Genomic DNA, 12,898 nt, shown 5'->3' on the forward strand with positions numbered 1-12,898 from the left:
GAAAAGAAATTGAAAAAGAAATATATTTATAAGTTATTCAATGAAATATCATGAAAGGGTGAAATATATGAAACGAATATTTTTCAGATTAATTGTAAAAAAAAGAAAATAAAAAAAAGTCAATTGAATCTTTTTGTTGTTCCAAACGTTTTTTCTTTTCAGCCTTTTTTTGTTTCAATAGGATTGCGAAATTTTGCATGACTTTTGCGTTCTCATTAGGCGAGCGATAAAGAAAAGAAGATGAAAGGAAAAGAGACCGAGTAATGAGTGGAATAATGTAATGAAGATATGCTGAGTGCGATGACACAAGCAGCAAACGGGAGGAAGGCGAAACGGTAGAAAGAGAAGGGTTTTGAGTTATGTCTAACGAAGAAGAAGAGGAGGAGGAGGAATATAAATGAGCTGGTGAGTCGACATCATAATTTGAGATGTATAAATGAAGTGGGATCGTTTTGTATAATTCTTCTTGAAGAATAAAAGATTCCTGGTTTATTGCAGACTTCCATTCACAATAAGAAGATGAAGAGGCGCAATTTCTTTTCATCTTTTTCTTTTCTTCCTTCCTTCCTTTCGGTTTTTCTTTCTTGTTCTCATTGAAATCTTCTTCACAGCTCTTTACTTCAGGCTGGTGAAGATGAATATTATTCTTCTTCCGAGCTGCCTTCAAATCCTTATTGCTCTCATATTTGGATTCTTGCGCTTCAACTTCGTCAACTGTCTTGATGTCTGTCTTTGGCGACATTGGATCAAAAGCCAACAGCTGTGTCAGACAATGGCTGATAACCAGACTCAGCTGCTCACTCTCCACTTTATATGGAACAAATGCGAGCGTGTCAACGTAAGTGTCGTATTGTTGATTGTGCTTCATTGAGCGGAAGGAAGAAGAGGAAGAGGAAGTAGAAGACTGGTTTGAATGAGTGAACCTCAGCTTCTGGCTTGTTGGTGAGATGCCAAATGATATGATGGAGCAGCAAATCTTGATGGCTTTTTCAAACAGTTGAGGAATCATCGAAAGACGAACTGAAATTGACTCAATCAAAAGTCGAGCGGTGGGTGGAAGTGCAAAGGGAACATATGCAAACAACGGCTTCGTCTTAGATTCGCGGTCTTTACTGCTCGAAGAAGGAATCCTGTAATCATTTTGTGATTCATTTTCTATGTTGTGCTGAGTATCATGCAAACATTCTGGTGTTCTGTCGTTCTCTGAGTCTGCAGAAATAGTTTTTTCCTTTTCAACACCGCATATTTCATTTATTCTCCTTGAAGAATCAGTTGCTCTTTGCTCACAGCCATCAGCATCCTCAGAAGAAGCAGCATCAATTTCATCCATTTCTGATTTATTTGCTTTTGAACTTGCATCAAAATTGAGTGCAGATTTATCTTCTTCTTCGCTCGCATCGCATTCAGCTTCGTCCTCAAAGTCCATCGGAGATAGTCTCATCGGAATCCAGAAGAGTTTCATAGAAGCCGACGATACATTCAGCATCGTCTGCCACCACGTTGCAAACTGCACAACGCCAACAAGCGACAGCAGCAAATGGCAAACAAGAGTCATGTTGATCTCGCACAGCCTGTGTAAAAGCGTTGGGTGGGGTTTGCAGGGGTCATACTCAGGAATGACAACTGGATAAACAGGGTTTGTGGCTGAGGGTGCAACTTCTCTTTGGTTCTTGTTGTTTGGTGATTGTTGCATAGATGACTGAAGTGGAGTAGCTGGTGATTGTGAAGAGATGGATGATTGCGGATTTGCATTTGTGTTGGGCTTATTGCCCTGTGGTGTGGATTGAGCACAAGATGGAATGTTGATTATTCTGAATGGAAACGGCCACAGACGAGATGAAGGCGGGACAGAAGTAGGGAAAATTGAAGGTGTGAGAATAGATTCGTCTGTCAGAATGCACAAACAAGAGAGGAGTCGGGTGAGCTGCTCTTCAAGCACGAATATTCGACCTGTTCGGAACAAATGGAAAAGATCGAAGGAAAGTGAAATGTCTGTCAAAATACGGTTCAGTGGTGTGTTTGACGTGAAGTGCTGATATGGATCACATGAAGGAAATGACGGTGTATGAATATCAAATGGTGAAGAAGGAGAGGAGGAAGAAGAAGAAGAATGAGGTGTGGACGCAGTGGAAGAGTGATGTGGCGTTTGCTGTTGTGAATGCAAGTGAGGTGAAACGATGGGCATCAATGGTTTGGCCTGTGTAGAGTTGAAAGTGAATGTTTTCTGCGAATGAGAAAAGGGCAGTGCTTCATTCTGTGGTTGAGAAGGAGATAATGCTGTCTGCGAAGAGAAAAGCGAGAACACAGATGAATTAGCAGGTGTTTGCAGAGGAGCTGTTGAAGAAGGAAGATCGTCTTGCATTGCACACGTGTTGCTAACTTCAACATCCATCTTCTGCCAATCGGCTGTTTTGTCGCTGTCATCTATTTGACTTGAAATGGCACTATTATCACTCTCTTTATCCTCCTCCATCGATTCATTCAATTCATCTTTCATCAGTTTTTTCTTTCTGTTTGGTTGTATCCTTTCGAATATGCCTGGGATAATCCCCACACCATCCTCAGTCACCCAGCCTCCCTTCAGCAGCTCGCTAATCACAATGGCGCCTCTTCTGCCTTCTCTCAACTCTTCTGCCAGCGCCTCCGCAGACAAGCGCACAACAGTAAACAGAAACGAGGCAATGCATTTGTGCTCTTGTGAGCTAAGTGTGTTTTCGATGAGTGTTACAAGAACAGAAGGTGCATCGATTTGGACGGATTCTGAGAGGGAAAGTGGAATGCGAGCTAATTCGCTTGTGGGCGGAATGAATGCGATTGGCAGAGAAAGGGATTGGAGAGTGTAGGAGTCAGCAGACGCAAAAGAGAAGTTTTCATCCAAGTTGATATCCACGCCAGTCATGGGCACATCTGTCTCTTTCAACGACAGATGCTTTGTGTTTTGAATGAAGACGGATTCCTCGTCATCTCCTTCGATCAAAAACGACATCAGTGCGCGAGATGATGGGGTGTGAAGGAATGAAGAAGAAAAACCAGCAATTTCACTCAGTTTTGACTGAACATCATTGACAGTGCATTGACTATCAGAAGAAGGACTATCATTCTCGTTTTCTTTTGCATGTGTCACTTCAATGGCAAACGAGGACTTTGAAGAAAAATATCGATACAGACCAAATGGAACAAATGTTTCATTTGAAGAAGTTTGTCTCATCGCTCTTTGAGCATTCATGCGTTCATTGCCTGTTTTCTGACCACACGAAGTAGAATAGCATTTTTCTTCATTCTTTTTCTGTTGTTTTTTCGCAACTTCTCTCCTTTTCCCATCGATTTCATCGTCGTACAATGATGAAAAGCCTACAGATACCTCAGACCATCTCACTCCTGGTGAGAGAAGCAGCACAAGCAAATAGTGCAGTGTGCGCTTGCTGAACGTGAGTGGTGGAGCGGGCATCGGAACAGCCTCGTTCGAGCTGATCTCCCCGTCGTACTCCAAAGCGCCTGGACCAATCATAATGCGGTTGGTTTGATTTTGGATGTGCTGTGCTGTCATCAAAGGATTTGGCGAATGGTCTTCCCTCACAAAACTCGCTGGTTGCGCAAACGGTGTTTCTTGTTGCACCCATTCCCGGTTCTTGCTGAAAGTGTACAGCAGCTTGGCGTCTGTGCTGAAGCAAAATAGACACAAGCTGACAAGTCGCTTGACAACCACTGAAACGTCTGGCATGCCAGACGGAAATCGTTCTCTGTATGAAGTCGGTCTTTGAATACCATCATCGTCTTCGTCCAGAGAGCTGGGCTCATCTGAACTTGTTTTAGAAGATGCCAGAGATGGCGGTGTTAACAATACCGATGACGTTACTTCTTTTTCATCTTTATCTTCCTTTTCTGTAATAGTCGTTGACTGAATTGTTTCATCGTTCTTTTCAGAAGACGACAAACTCGTTTTTCTGTTCATAGAATTTTTCCTTGCCAATCTTTCTGCCCTTCGTTCTCTTTCATTTATCAACAGCGCAAGCATCTTCTGTTCTCTGCTTTCTTTGTCTTCTGTCAACGAAACATTCCACTCGCACACAACATTCACTGCATCGATCAGCGCATCTTCGCCTGCCATGCCTGAGTTAGTCAGCAGCCTCCAGATGCGGTACAGAAGAACAATCTCAACTGCTCCTGTGGTTGTTTCTTCTTCGGGACATCTGTGGAATGAAAGGAAATATTGTGCAATTGTTGTGTTTTGCGGTAATTGATTGTTTGATGAAGAAACTGAAGAATTCACGTTAGAACAAGAATTTGAGCCGTTTGCTGCTTTTTGTGTGGAAGCGTTCTTTGCAGATGATAAAGCTTGTGTCGAAGTTGATGAAGAAAGTGCTTGATTTCCCGAAACATGTGGTAAAGTTCCGCGATTCTCAGTAACTGTCGAATTCACATTTTTAAGCATTCCCTCACTTTTTGTACTGTTTTTCTCTTTGAGCATTTCGTATGCGTTTCCGTGCAGCTGCTTAAACACAAGGGCATACTTCCGTGCGCCTGGAGAAGAAAGCGCCAGATGGAGCTGCTTACCGCGTTTCCGGGCTTTCTCTTCTGAACGAGTCAGGCGCGGGTAGATGAACAGCGCCATCAAAAGGTGCAAGATGGGAACAAGGGTGGATGCACGATACGAATGCATTCTGTTCAAAAGAGCTGTTGTCAGAGTGTGGAGCAATGAAGAAGTGAAATAGGAATGAACAGAAAGGCCAGGGATGGTCAAGGCAGACAGCAGCAGAGACGGCATGAAGTCTGCATGGTATATTTGGAGCATTGACTCCTTCGCAAACAAGCTGTAGGCTGCATGGAAATGGTTTTCGTCTGAAAATTCGGAGCAGTTTATCAGTCCCCATTCTTTTGGATAGGGAGTCATGTCTGTTGAGAAATGCAGCTTAATTGCCTCCAACGTCCTTCTTGTCATTGATATGACTGGCTTTATAAATTCTGGTACATCGGAAGCAGATGAATTTGAACGTATCTGGTGATTTCTTCCTCCTTCTGATGATTCTTTTGAGCGAGATTTGCCTAAGTTAGGTTGCGTTAGAGAACTATATACAGGGCGTGATGGTTGATAAAGTAAGTTCTGATTTTGTGGTTGAAACGAAACATCATCGAAGGGATGATGATTCTGCTGCAAATGATTAAAAGGTGGATGAAAATAACTCGAATCCGTTTGCTGGCTTGCTGATGATCCTGAGCCAAATAAAAATGAATCAGGGAGTGTAGATAGCATTCGTCCGTCTTTGCCTTTTGAGCTATCGTTGCTTGAACTGTCTGTTGTGCCTTTTTCGTTTGTCACTCTGTTTGCCGGAGGTGGAGTGATTAAAAACAAAGGCGAGAAAAATGCCAGTCCGCAGTCAACGGGAGAGCCAAAGATGTGAGTAGCGAGTTGAGTGAGAGGAGTAACAAGATGTTGAAGTTTTTGGCATTGCTTGTCATCTTTGGTGTGTGCACCTTTTGATGAAGAAGTGCTCAATGAAGCTGGATTGGAATAATCTGCTGCAGTCTTTATGAGCTCAACTGATTTTTCTGATTCGCAAAATTCTGAAGCAACACTTGAATCCTTTTGTATTTCTGTCAATGCAATGTTTGATCCAGTGTTGAAATTTCCCTCCTCAAGATTTACAAGCATATCGTCGTTGCAGTAAACATCAGGGTTATTTTTGGTGCTCGGAAGAACAACAAGATTCAGTGAGTCGAAAGGCGGTGGAGGTATAAATGGCAGAGTCGCATTCATAGTGACTATCCTCTTTATGCTTATCAGAATGTTACCAGTTGTAATCTCTGACAGAAAATTCGATTGATCAATTCCAAACATGCTCATTAGCTGCTTTGGTGTGAGCATTTGTTGATCAGTTGATTTTGATGATGCTGATGTTGGTGTTGCTTCTGATGTCAATGCTGGTTTTTTCACTTCCTTCGTATTTAATCCTGATGGTGACAATGCAACAGCTGAAGCAGAATCCTTGTCGACTGAAGAGTCTGCAGCCTGCTTCTGAGAAGATGCTTTTTGAGATTGAGTCGTTTGCTGCTTCCTCATCTTTGAGAATGCAGGTGTAATCTTCATAAATTCGTTTGCCCCTAGCAGGAACGCGTAATTCTGAAGTGTTGGAACATCTGTTTCCTTGTTGATGTAACAGCAAACCCTGCATTTCTGTTTAATTGTTTCATTCTCTTCATCTTTTTCCTTTTTATTTTGTGTGTTCTTTGAAGTGTCTTTGGTTGATTGCTTTTCATCTGCATGGTTTTCATCCTTCAAGCCATTGATGTTTGAAGTTTCATTCAAATCTGATTGAGGGGCATTTGAATGTGATGATTCAATTCCATCAATTGTTTTGCTCATCTCTTGAGAATCACTTTCGGTATGATCCTCATTTTTATGGTCTTCAGAAGAAACTGCTATTTCTTTCGAAGCTTTCGCATCTCCTTCGAATGAACTCTTTTTATTATCTGATTCGGAAGTTGATGAAATTCTTGTGTCCTTTGTTTCGATTTCTTTGTCCATTTTCTGATATTCTTCTGTATCATCAGAAGGGCTGTAATCTTCTTTCCACATAACGAGATTGGCTGAGTGGTACATGTCCAGCAGCCGCGGAAGCATAAACGGCAGAAGGAGCGGACTTTTGTGCGAATAGACGACCACATCCCGCACAAGCGCGAAAATCATCACGAGCAATTTCTGTGTGAAAGCCTTCTGCTGCGACGGAAACAGAAGAGGAGAGCAAGACGAAAGGGAAATCGGGTTGCAGTGCTGAAAGTTCACCAGTGTTTGTGTTCTTGAGGTATTATTTAATGCCTCGCCAGAAGCCTTTCGTGGAAAGAACGTGCTGTGTAGAGACGCAGGGGCTGGAAAATCGGTGGATGAGATGGGAGGCATCAGATTCTCTGGCTGAAGAGAGCGCATAATTGTAAGTGCGGCTGAAACTGTGGGGAATGCTCTGTTTAACTGGAACAACGGTCGAAACTTTTCTGGATATATTCGACGAGTCAAAGAAGAAGAGTGGTTTTTGCGTGAACGGTTTGAAGAAGTAATCTCAGAGCAATAAAACTTTTCTTTTGTTGCTTCATCGATTCTCTTTTCTTTAGCAGTAAGATGATCACCAAGCTCACGTTTTTGAGCCTGATGAGCTGGGATGGCAGAATTTGAATCTTCAGTTAATTTATCTGTCGAATCGCTCTCTTTGTGTGCCAGCTCTTCAGTATTATTATTACACTTTTGGTGCTTGCAATTTGCTTTCCATTCTTCATGTGCTTCGTTCTGTCTCTTTTCTCTCTCTTCAGCTTCCCTTTGGAACATAAACCCGCACATGCACATCTGCTCCAGCAGCCACCACCATCCGTCTGTCAGCCCCAGAGACAGACTTAACTTGACAGGGCACAGGTTGAACAGAGCAATCAGAAACTCCACAGCCGAAGGGAAGAGCATCTGGGAGAAGAGAGGGGAAGGGGTGCTTAGCAGGTATGAGAGCAGTTGGATTGGACTGATGTATTTTGATTGGCTGTTGTAAAGCGAAGAAAGAGGAGATTGTGTCTGGTTGGTGAAAAGATGAAGAGGAGGCATTCCCAACAGAGGATGGTGGATGCATTGATGAGTGTGTGAAGAATCTGCAGGACTTGCTTGTGAATGATTTGAGTCTTCTGAGATGTCTTCTTTTTTCTCTGTTAAGGTATTGTTTGCGCAGTCTGCTTGGGTGATTCCATTTTGTTCTGTGATATTTATCTCCATTTTGTTCGATGTATTTATTTCCTTCTCTGCAATTTCTTGTTTCTCTATGCTTTCCATCAGTTGAGAAATTCCTGTTCTCATATTCATCAGAGCTGGGGGTAGAGGAAGATTAAGAGTCGAGTCAAAGTCTGGGGGTGTAGATGTGAATGTGGTGGATGGGAAGATATGTGGGAAAATCAAACGAGAAAGTGGAAAATTAACATCTGCTCTTCTCTTTTCAATTGCTTGGTCTGAAGAGTTGTTCAGGTGTGCTTTCTGCTGAGAAATGCTTTGAATGAATGAATGTGAGTTGCTTGATAAAGTCGAAGAAGAAGAAGAAGAAGAAGAAGAAGAAGAAGAAGAAGAAGAAGATGATGATGATGATGATGATGATGATGATGATGATGATGATGATGATGAAACGCTTGAATTTCTGTTAACTTCATGTGAGCAACTTTCTTTTTCGTTGTTGTCTGTTTCCATCTGATTGGTTTTACTTGATCTATCCAAATAATCTTCGTTAATTCTTTCCCTCGCATTTTGAGCTTCTCTCCTCAAAATCTCGTGGCTGTGGTAGATCCACATGTCTGTCTTATTGACCACTCTCACCCATTCCTCTTCATTTCGCATCATCTCGTCTATCTTCAGTGGAGACGCCTGTGCAGAGAAAGGGGGAGGGTTGCACAGCTTGGCGACTCCGACGAAGTTTGTGGTGTTGTCTGGCGACTTGCAGTATGTGCAGCATCGGAGGCATGTTGACAGATCGTCGATGTCATACGGAAGCTGCCTCAGGTCGAGCTGGGTGGTGGATGGCTCTTCGGGCTGCGACCGCAGAAGAGTCGTCGCCGAAAAGAAGTAAGAAGCCGTTTGGGTAAACCTCACAAACGGCGGCATGGAGATTATTGGCTGATTGGCTGGCTGAAGTTCAGGAAGTGCTTCATCATCTGAAATGAGAGGCGAAGATGAGGCTGAAGTTGATGTGGAGTTTGCAGGAGCTTCTGATAAAAATGAATGCATTGCAGCTGGTGAAGCTGCTGAAGATGCGCTTTCTCCGTCTTTGCATTCTCTTCCAATTATATCTTTGGTTGAATGAATATCGCCGTTTAACTCAGAAAACGACTGTGAGGCGATTTGAGCTGCAAAATCGCGAGAAAGCGAAGGGATACTGTGGATGTAGCTGTCGAGTGTGTGCGAAACAGCAGACATGTCACACAAGTTCTTGAAGGCTTTTGTGTTTGCGACTGAACCACACAAACGTTTGACTGCTGCAATTGTTTCCTTTGAGGCTGGAGAAGAAACAATACTTGGGTCAATCGATATGTCAAAGGATGAGTGCGAAAAGCCATCTTTTTTGATGGGGCTACCATTGACTGAATCAAAAAACACCTCCAATGGCTCGTTGAGGAACTGTAAATGGACATCTCGAAAACTGCCTTTAGAGTAATTCTGCGCAGTCAGTGTGTTCAAATTCGGCTTGTTGCTTTCGTTGTCTTTGGATGATTTTGCAGAAGATGAATACTGAGACGCAGAAGCAGCTGTCTTTGCAGAAGACGGGCAGCTTTTTGGGAGTGTGACAGGAACATTCTGATCGTGTTTGTAGTTCACAAAGGCAAAAATGTTCTGAATCAGATAGAATGTGTTCAAGCAATATGTCTCGTCCCGCAGAAAGATCGGGAGACACTGCAAAAATGTGCTCATCAGAGACAAAAATGAAGACGTCACAGACAAGGCAGACATGACTGGCGATGAATTCAGCGCAAGAACAGGCACAAATCGTGGTGAATGCGTTTGTGTGTTTCCGTTTTCAGACACAGAAGCAGAAGAATTAATAAGATTTTGTGTGGAAGAGCATTCATCTTCTTTCGACTGGCATTCGATGAAAAAGGCTGATGGCTGTTTCTCGCTGGAGATGAGAGGAAGAGCCAATGCGCTGTTCACTGAGAAAAGAGACTGAGGGTTTATGATTTGAGTGTCTGAAGGCAAATCGACAAAAAGAGAATGACTTTCTTTAATCTCCCTGAAACAGTTGGATCGAAAGTGTTTGTTCTCTTCATTGTTTTTTGTGCTTAAATGCTCACTGATATCTGTATATTTTTCCAACTCTTGATTTTCTGGTGTTGTTTTTGATGAAAAAGAAGGCAGCATTTCTATTTGATGTTGTGTCTCTTCATCAAGAAACAAGAATTGGCGCAGTCTGTCAATCGTTTGGAAAGAAGGAGCTTTTGCTGGTGATTTTTCTGTGAATGAATAAAGATCTATCTTTTGAGAATCTTGGCATCCTGTTGAATTCACCATTAAACAAGAAGCTGAAGAAGAAGAGGAAGAAGAAGAAGAATTATCGCCTGCTGGTACGGTTGACTGAGAATGTGAAAGTGTTGCTTTCACTTCTTTCTGCTCCTTCTCAAATGCAGGCATCATAAAGTTCAACAAAAGCGATGCTGGAGCAGCAAAGAACCGGGTGTACGTCTGATAGTTGCACTTGTTGAAGATGGAAGGGATGAATGAGAGCAAAGGGCAGCGCTGGCGAAAAAATGAGGCAGATTCGCTTTGAGATGGCAAAGGCTTTGGAAGTGGTGATGAGGATGGAGGTGAAGAGGAGGAAGAGGAAGAAGAAGTAGTTGTAGTAGATGATGATGATGTTGTTGTTGTTGTTGTTGATGTTGATGTTGATGTTGTTGATGATGATGATGATGATTGCTGATTAGAGCCCGTCTGTTTTTGCTGCACAGGATTGTTTGAAGCTGTAACTCCATTCGGTGTCTGAATCACACCAGGCAGCAATTCACGAAGAGATGTTTCCAATTGTGATTTCATCGCAGTTAATATCAGACTCACGAAAAATGGATGTGTTTTCTCGCACTGCAGAATCTCAGTCACGCGAATGGAGATTAGCGATGGATCTGAATCAGCAATAGAAGGGACCAGAGATTTATATGAGTCAAATGACCTGGTGGAAGAACCACTTAATTCTGAAGATGAATGTGCTGAGTCTTGTGTAAAATGCAATGGAATAGTATCGTAATCTGTGTTTTCCTTCAAAAATGAGCTCTTTGAAGCATCTTCATCGGATTGCATCATCGAAATATTTGAAGGAGGGACAGCCAACAATTTCTGAGGCCCACTCTCTTTCGGACAGCGAAAAACAGACGGCGAGCAGAACTGCAGCATCATCAAGCAGTTTGCCGCAATCAACTCCCGCATTGGACAAGAAAGGATATCAAACGGGGAAGTTTTTAATGAGTACTGTTGAAGATAAAGAGTTTTGCGGTTGGAATATGGAGCAATCAAATCTAAGGGATGGACCCAGCCCTGTGAAACTGTGGATTTAAGTAGATATAAAGAAGAGCAATAACTGTCCGCTACACGTGCAGAAATCGGTTTCATTCCAATGAGCGATCTTTTGTTTCAAAAGAATTTAAAGGAAAGCATCAAAGAAAAAGATGATAAATCCAAAAACATGAAATGTTTCATAACACAAAATATATGTTTAAAAATTACGATCAATTTAAATAGAAATAAGATTAAAGAGAAATTGGTTATATTTTATTAAAAGTTATGAGCAGACTTGTTTATGGTCAAAAAAAGAAGGATAAGAAATTCCAATGAAGGTTCTGAGCCTTCAAAAAAGTTTTCATTCAGGATATCTTTTGTCATTAAAGTATAAACAAATTCTCGAACATCAGAAGCTGGAATGTTATTTTCTGATGCGAGACATAAAAAACGAAGAGCAATTATGCATTGTTCATAAGTAACGTGGTAAATGTTGCGGTCAACTTCTATAATTTTAGAATCTCTTCCATCAAAACAAAGTCTCGATGATGATTGCGTTTGTTTTCTTTCAAGAAGATAGTTAATTATCAAAGTGAAACCCAAATTAGAAATAAACAAAATCAATTGACTATTTTCCTGAGTTATAAAGTCATAATTCTGAAAAAATAAAAGCATAAGCGTTTTCTTTATTTTAAGGTACTTATCCGTGGTTGAGAAAAGTATTTGTAGAGCATGAATAGTGAGAAATTTTTGTGCTCCCACTAATACTGATTTATTTAGAATTTCGGTAAGATGATGAATAAGATCAATTAACTTTGCACCTATTTCATTAGAATATCTTGTTAATAACGCTACATATATAAAAAATTTTCGGTAATAATATTATTGAAAGCGTAAAGAATAATTTTTGCGCACCATCAAATTGTTTCACCAAAATCTTGTAAGCTGATCTTTTAGTTTCCTCATTCCTTGAGGAATCAAACATTATTTCAAGTAGTTATATTTAAAACGCAAAATTCAAATACACTTTGAAGAAAACTGGAATTCTTCAAATATTGATTGCACCATAATAAATACTGATTGGTCTTGTTATTAAAACAATACTCATCATCCGATATGTGATATAAAATGTTCTTGTTTGTTTTCAAGTTATTACTATTAAAGATATATTACTATGGCTTCATCTGTGGGTTTTTCAATAAAATAAAAAACAAAGATAATTTTTTTTCGTTGAGCAATTTTTCCACTCAATGATGATTTTCATACCTTATTTATTCATAAAAATATAAATAACAATTTGTGAAAACAAAAGTCAAAAACAAATGAAAAAGAATAGGAATAGTTTGGGTATGATCAATTTTTAGTTTTGAAAGCTTCTCGATGATTGACTTTGTGTATTTATTGCTAATAATGAATACTTTTACCAATGAGACGTGCATTGGCTCTTTGGAAAATATTCAATATTGTTCAAAGCAAATCAATAAGTATTCTGAAGAAAATGTGATTTTTGTCTCTTCTGAAGGAAATGACATGATACAAAATTGTGGAACGGAAGCTCAACCATGTAAAACAATTGAAAAGGGAATTGACAGATTGGGAAATGGAGGAGATAAAAAATTTTTGAAAATTGTTGATAGCGCTATTTTGCCTTTTGGATTATCATTGATTAAAGATTACATTTTAACTATGAGTTCTGCATCAAAACAAGGAAATTACAGGACACTTCGGGTTGATTTGCATGAGCTTTCAATCAAAGGGCAAAACCATCTTTTAAATGAGAAAACTTTAAAGCTTGAGCATCTTGAATTTTGTCTATTCACGAGTTCTAAGCAACCATTTGAATTAAGGAATGATGTCCGCTCATCAGTTGTATTGGCGAAAGGAGCACAAAGCGATCTTGCTTTA

General features: G+C 40.6%; 1 protein-coding gene across 1 annotated transcript in view; it reads right to left on the reverse strand.

Moving 5' to 3' along the window:
- Positions 1–11,107, reverse strand: part of MONOS_274 (putative HECT-domain-containing protein) — a gene marked incomplete at its 5' end in the record, with an annotated part of 45,546 nt that extends 34,439 nt beyond the window's left edge. Inside the window, one exon of the mRNA XM_067872683.1 lies at positions 148–11,107. Within this exon, the coding sequence (XP_067731728.1) occupies positions 148–11,107 (10,960 nt within the window). The remainder of the gene's footprint in view (positions 1–147) is intronic.
- Positions 11,108–12,898: the final 1,791 nt, after the last annotated feature.

This window comes from Monocercomonoides exilis (assembly GCF_001643675.1).
Source record: "Monocercomonoides exilis strain PA203 chromosome Unknown scaffold11-1913109, whole genome shotgun sequence".
Lineage (NCBI taxonomy): Eukaryota > Preaxostyla > Oxymonadida > Polymastigidae > Monocercomonoides > Monocercomonoides exilis.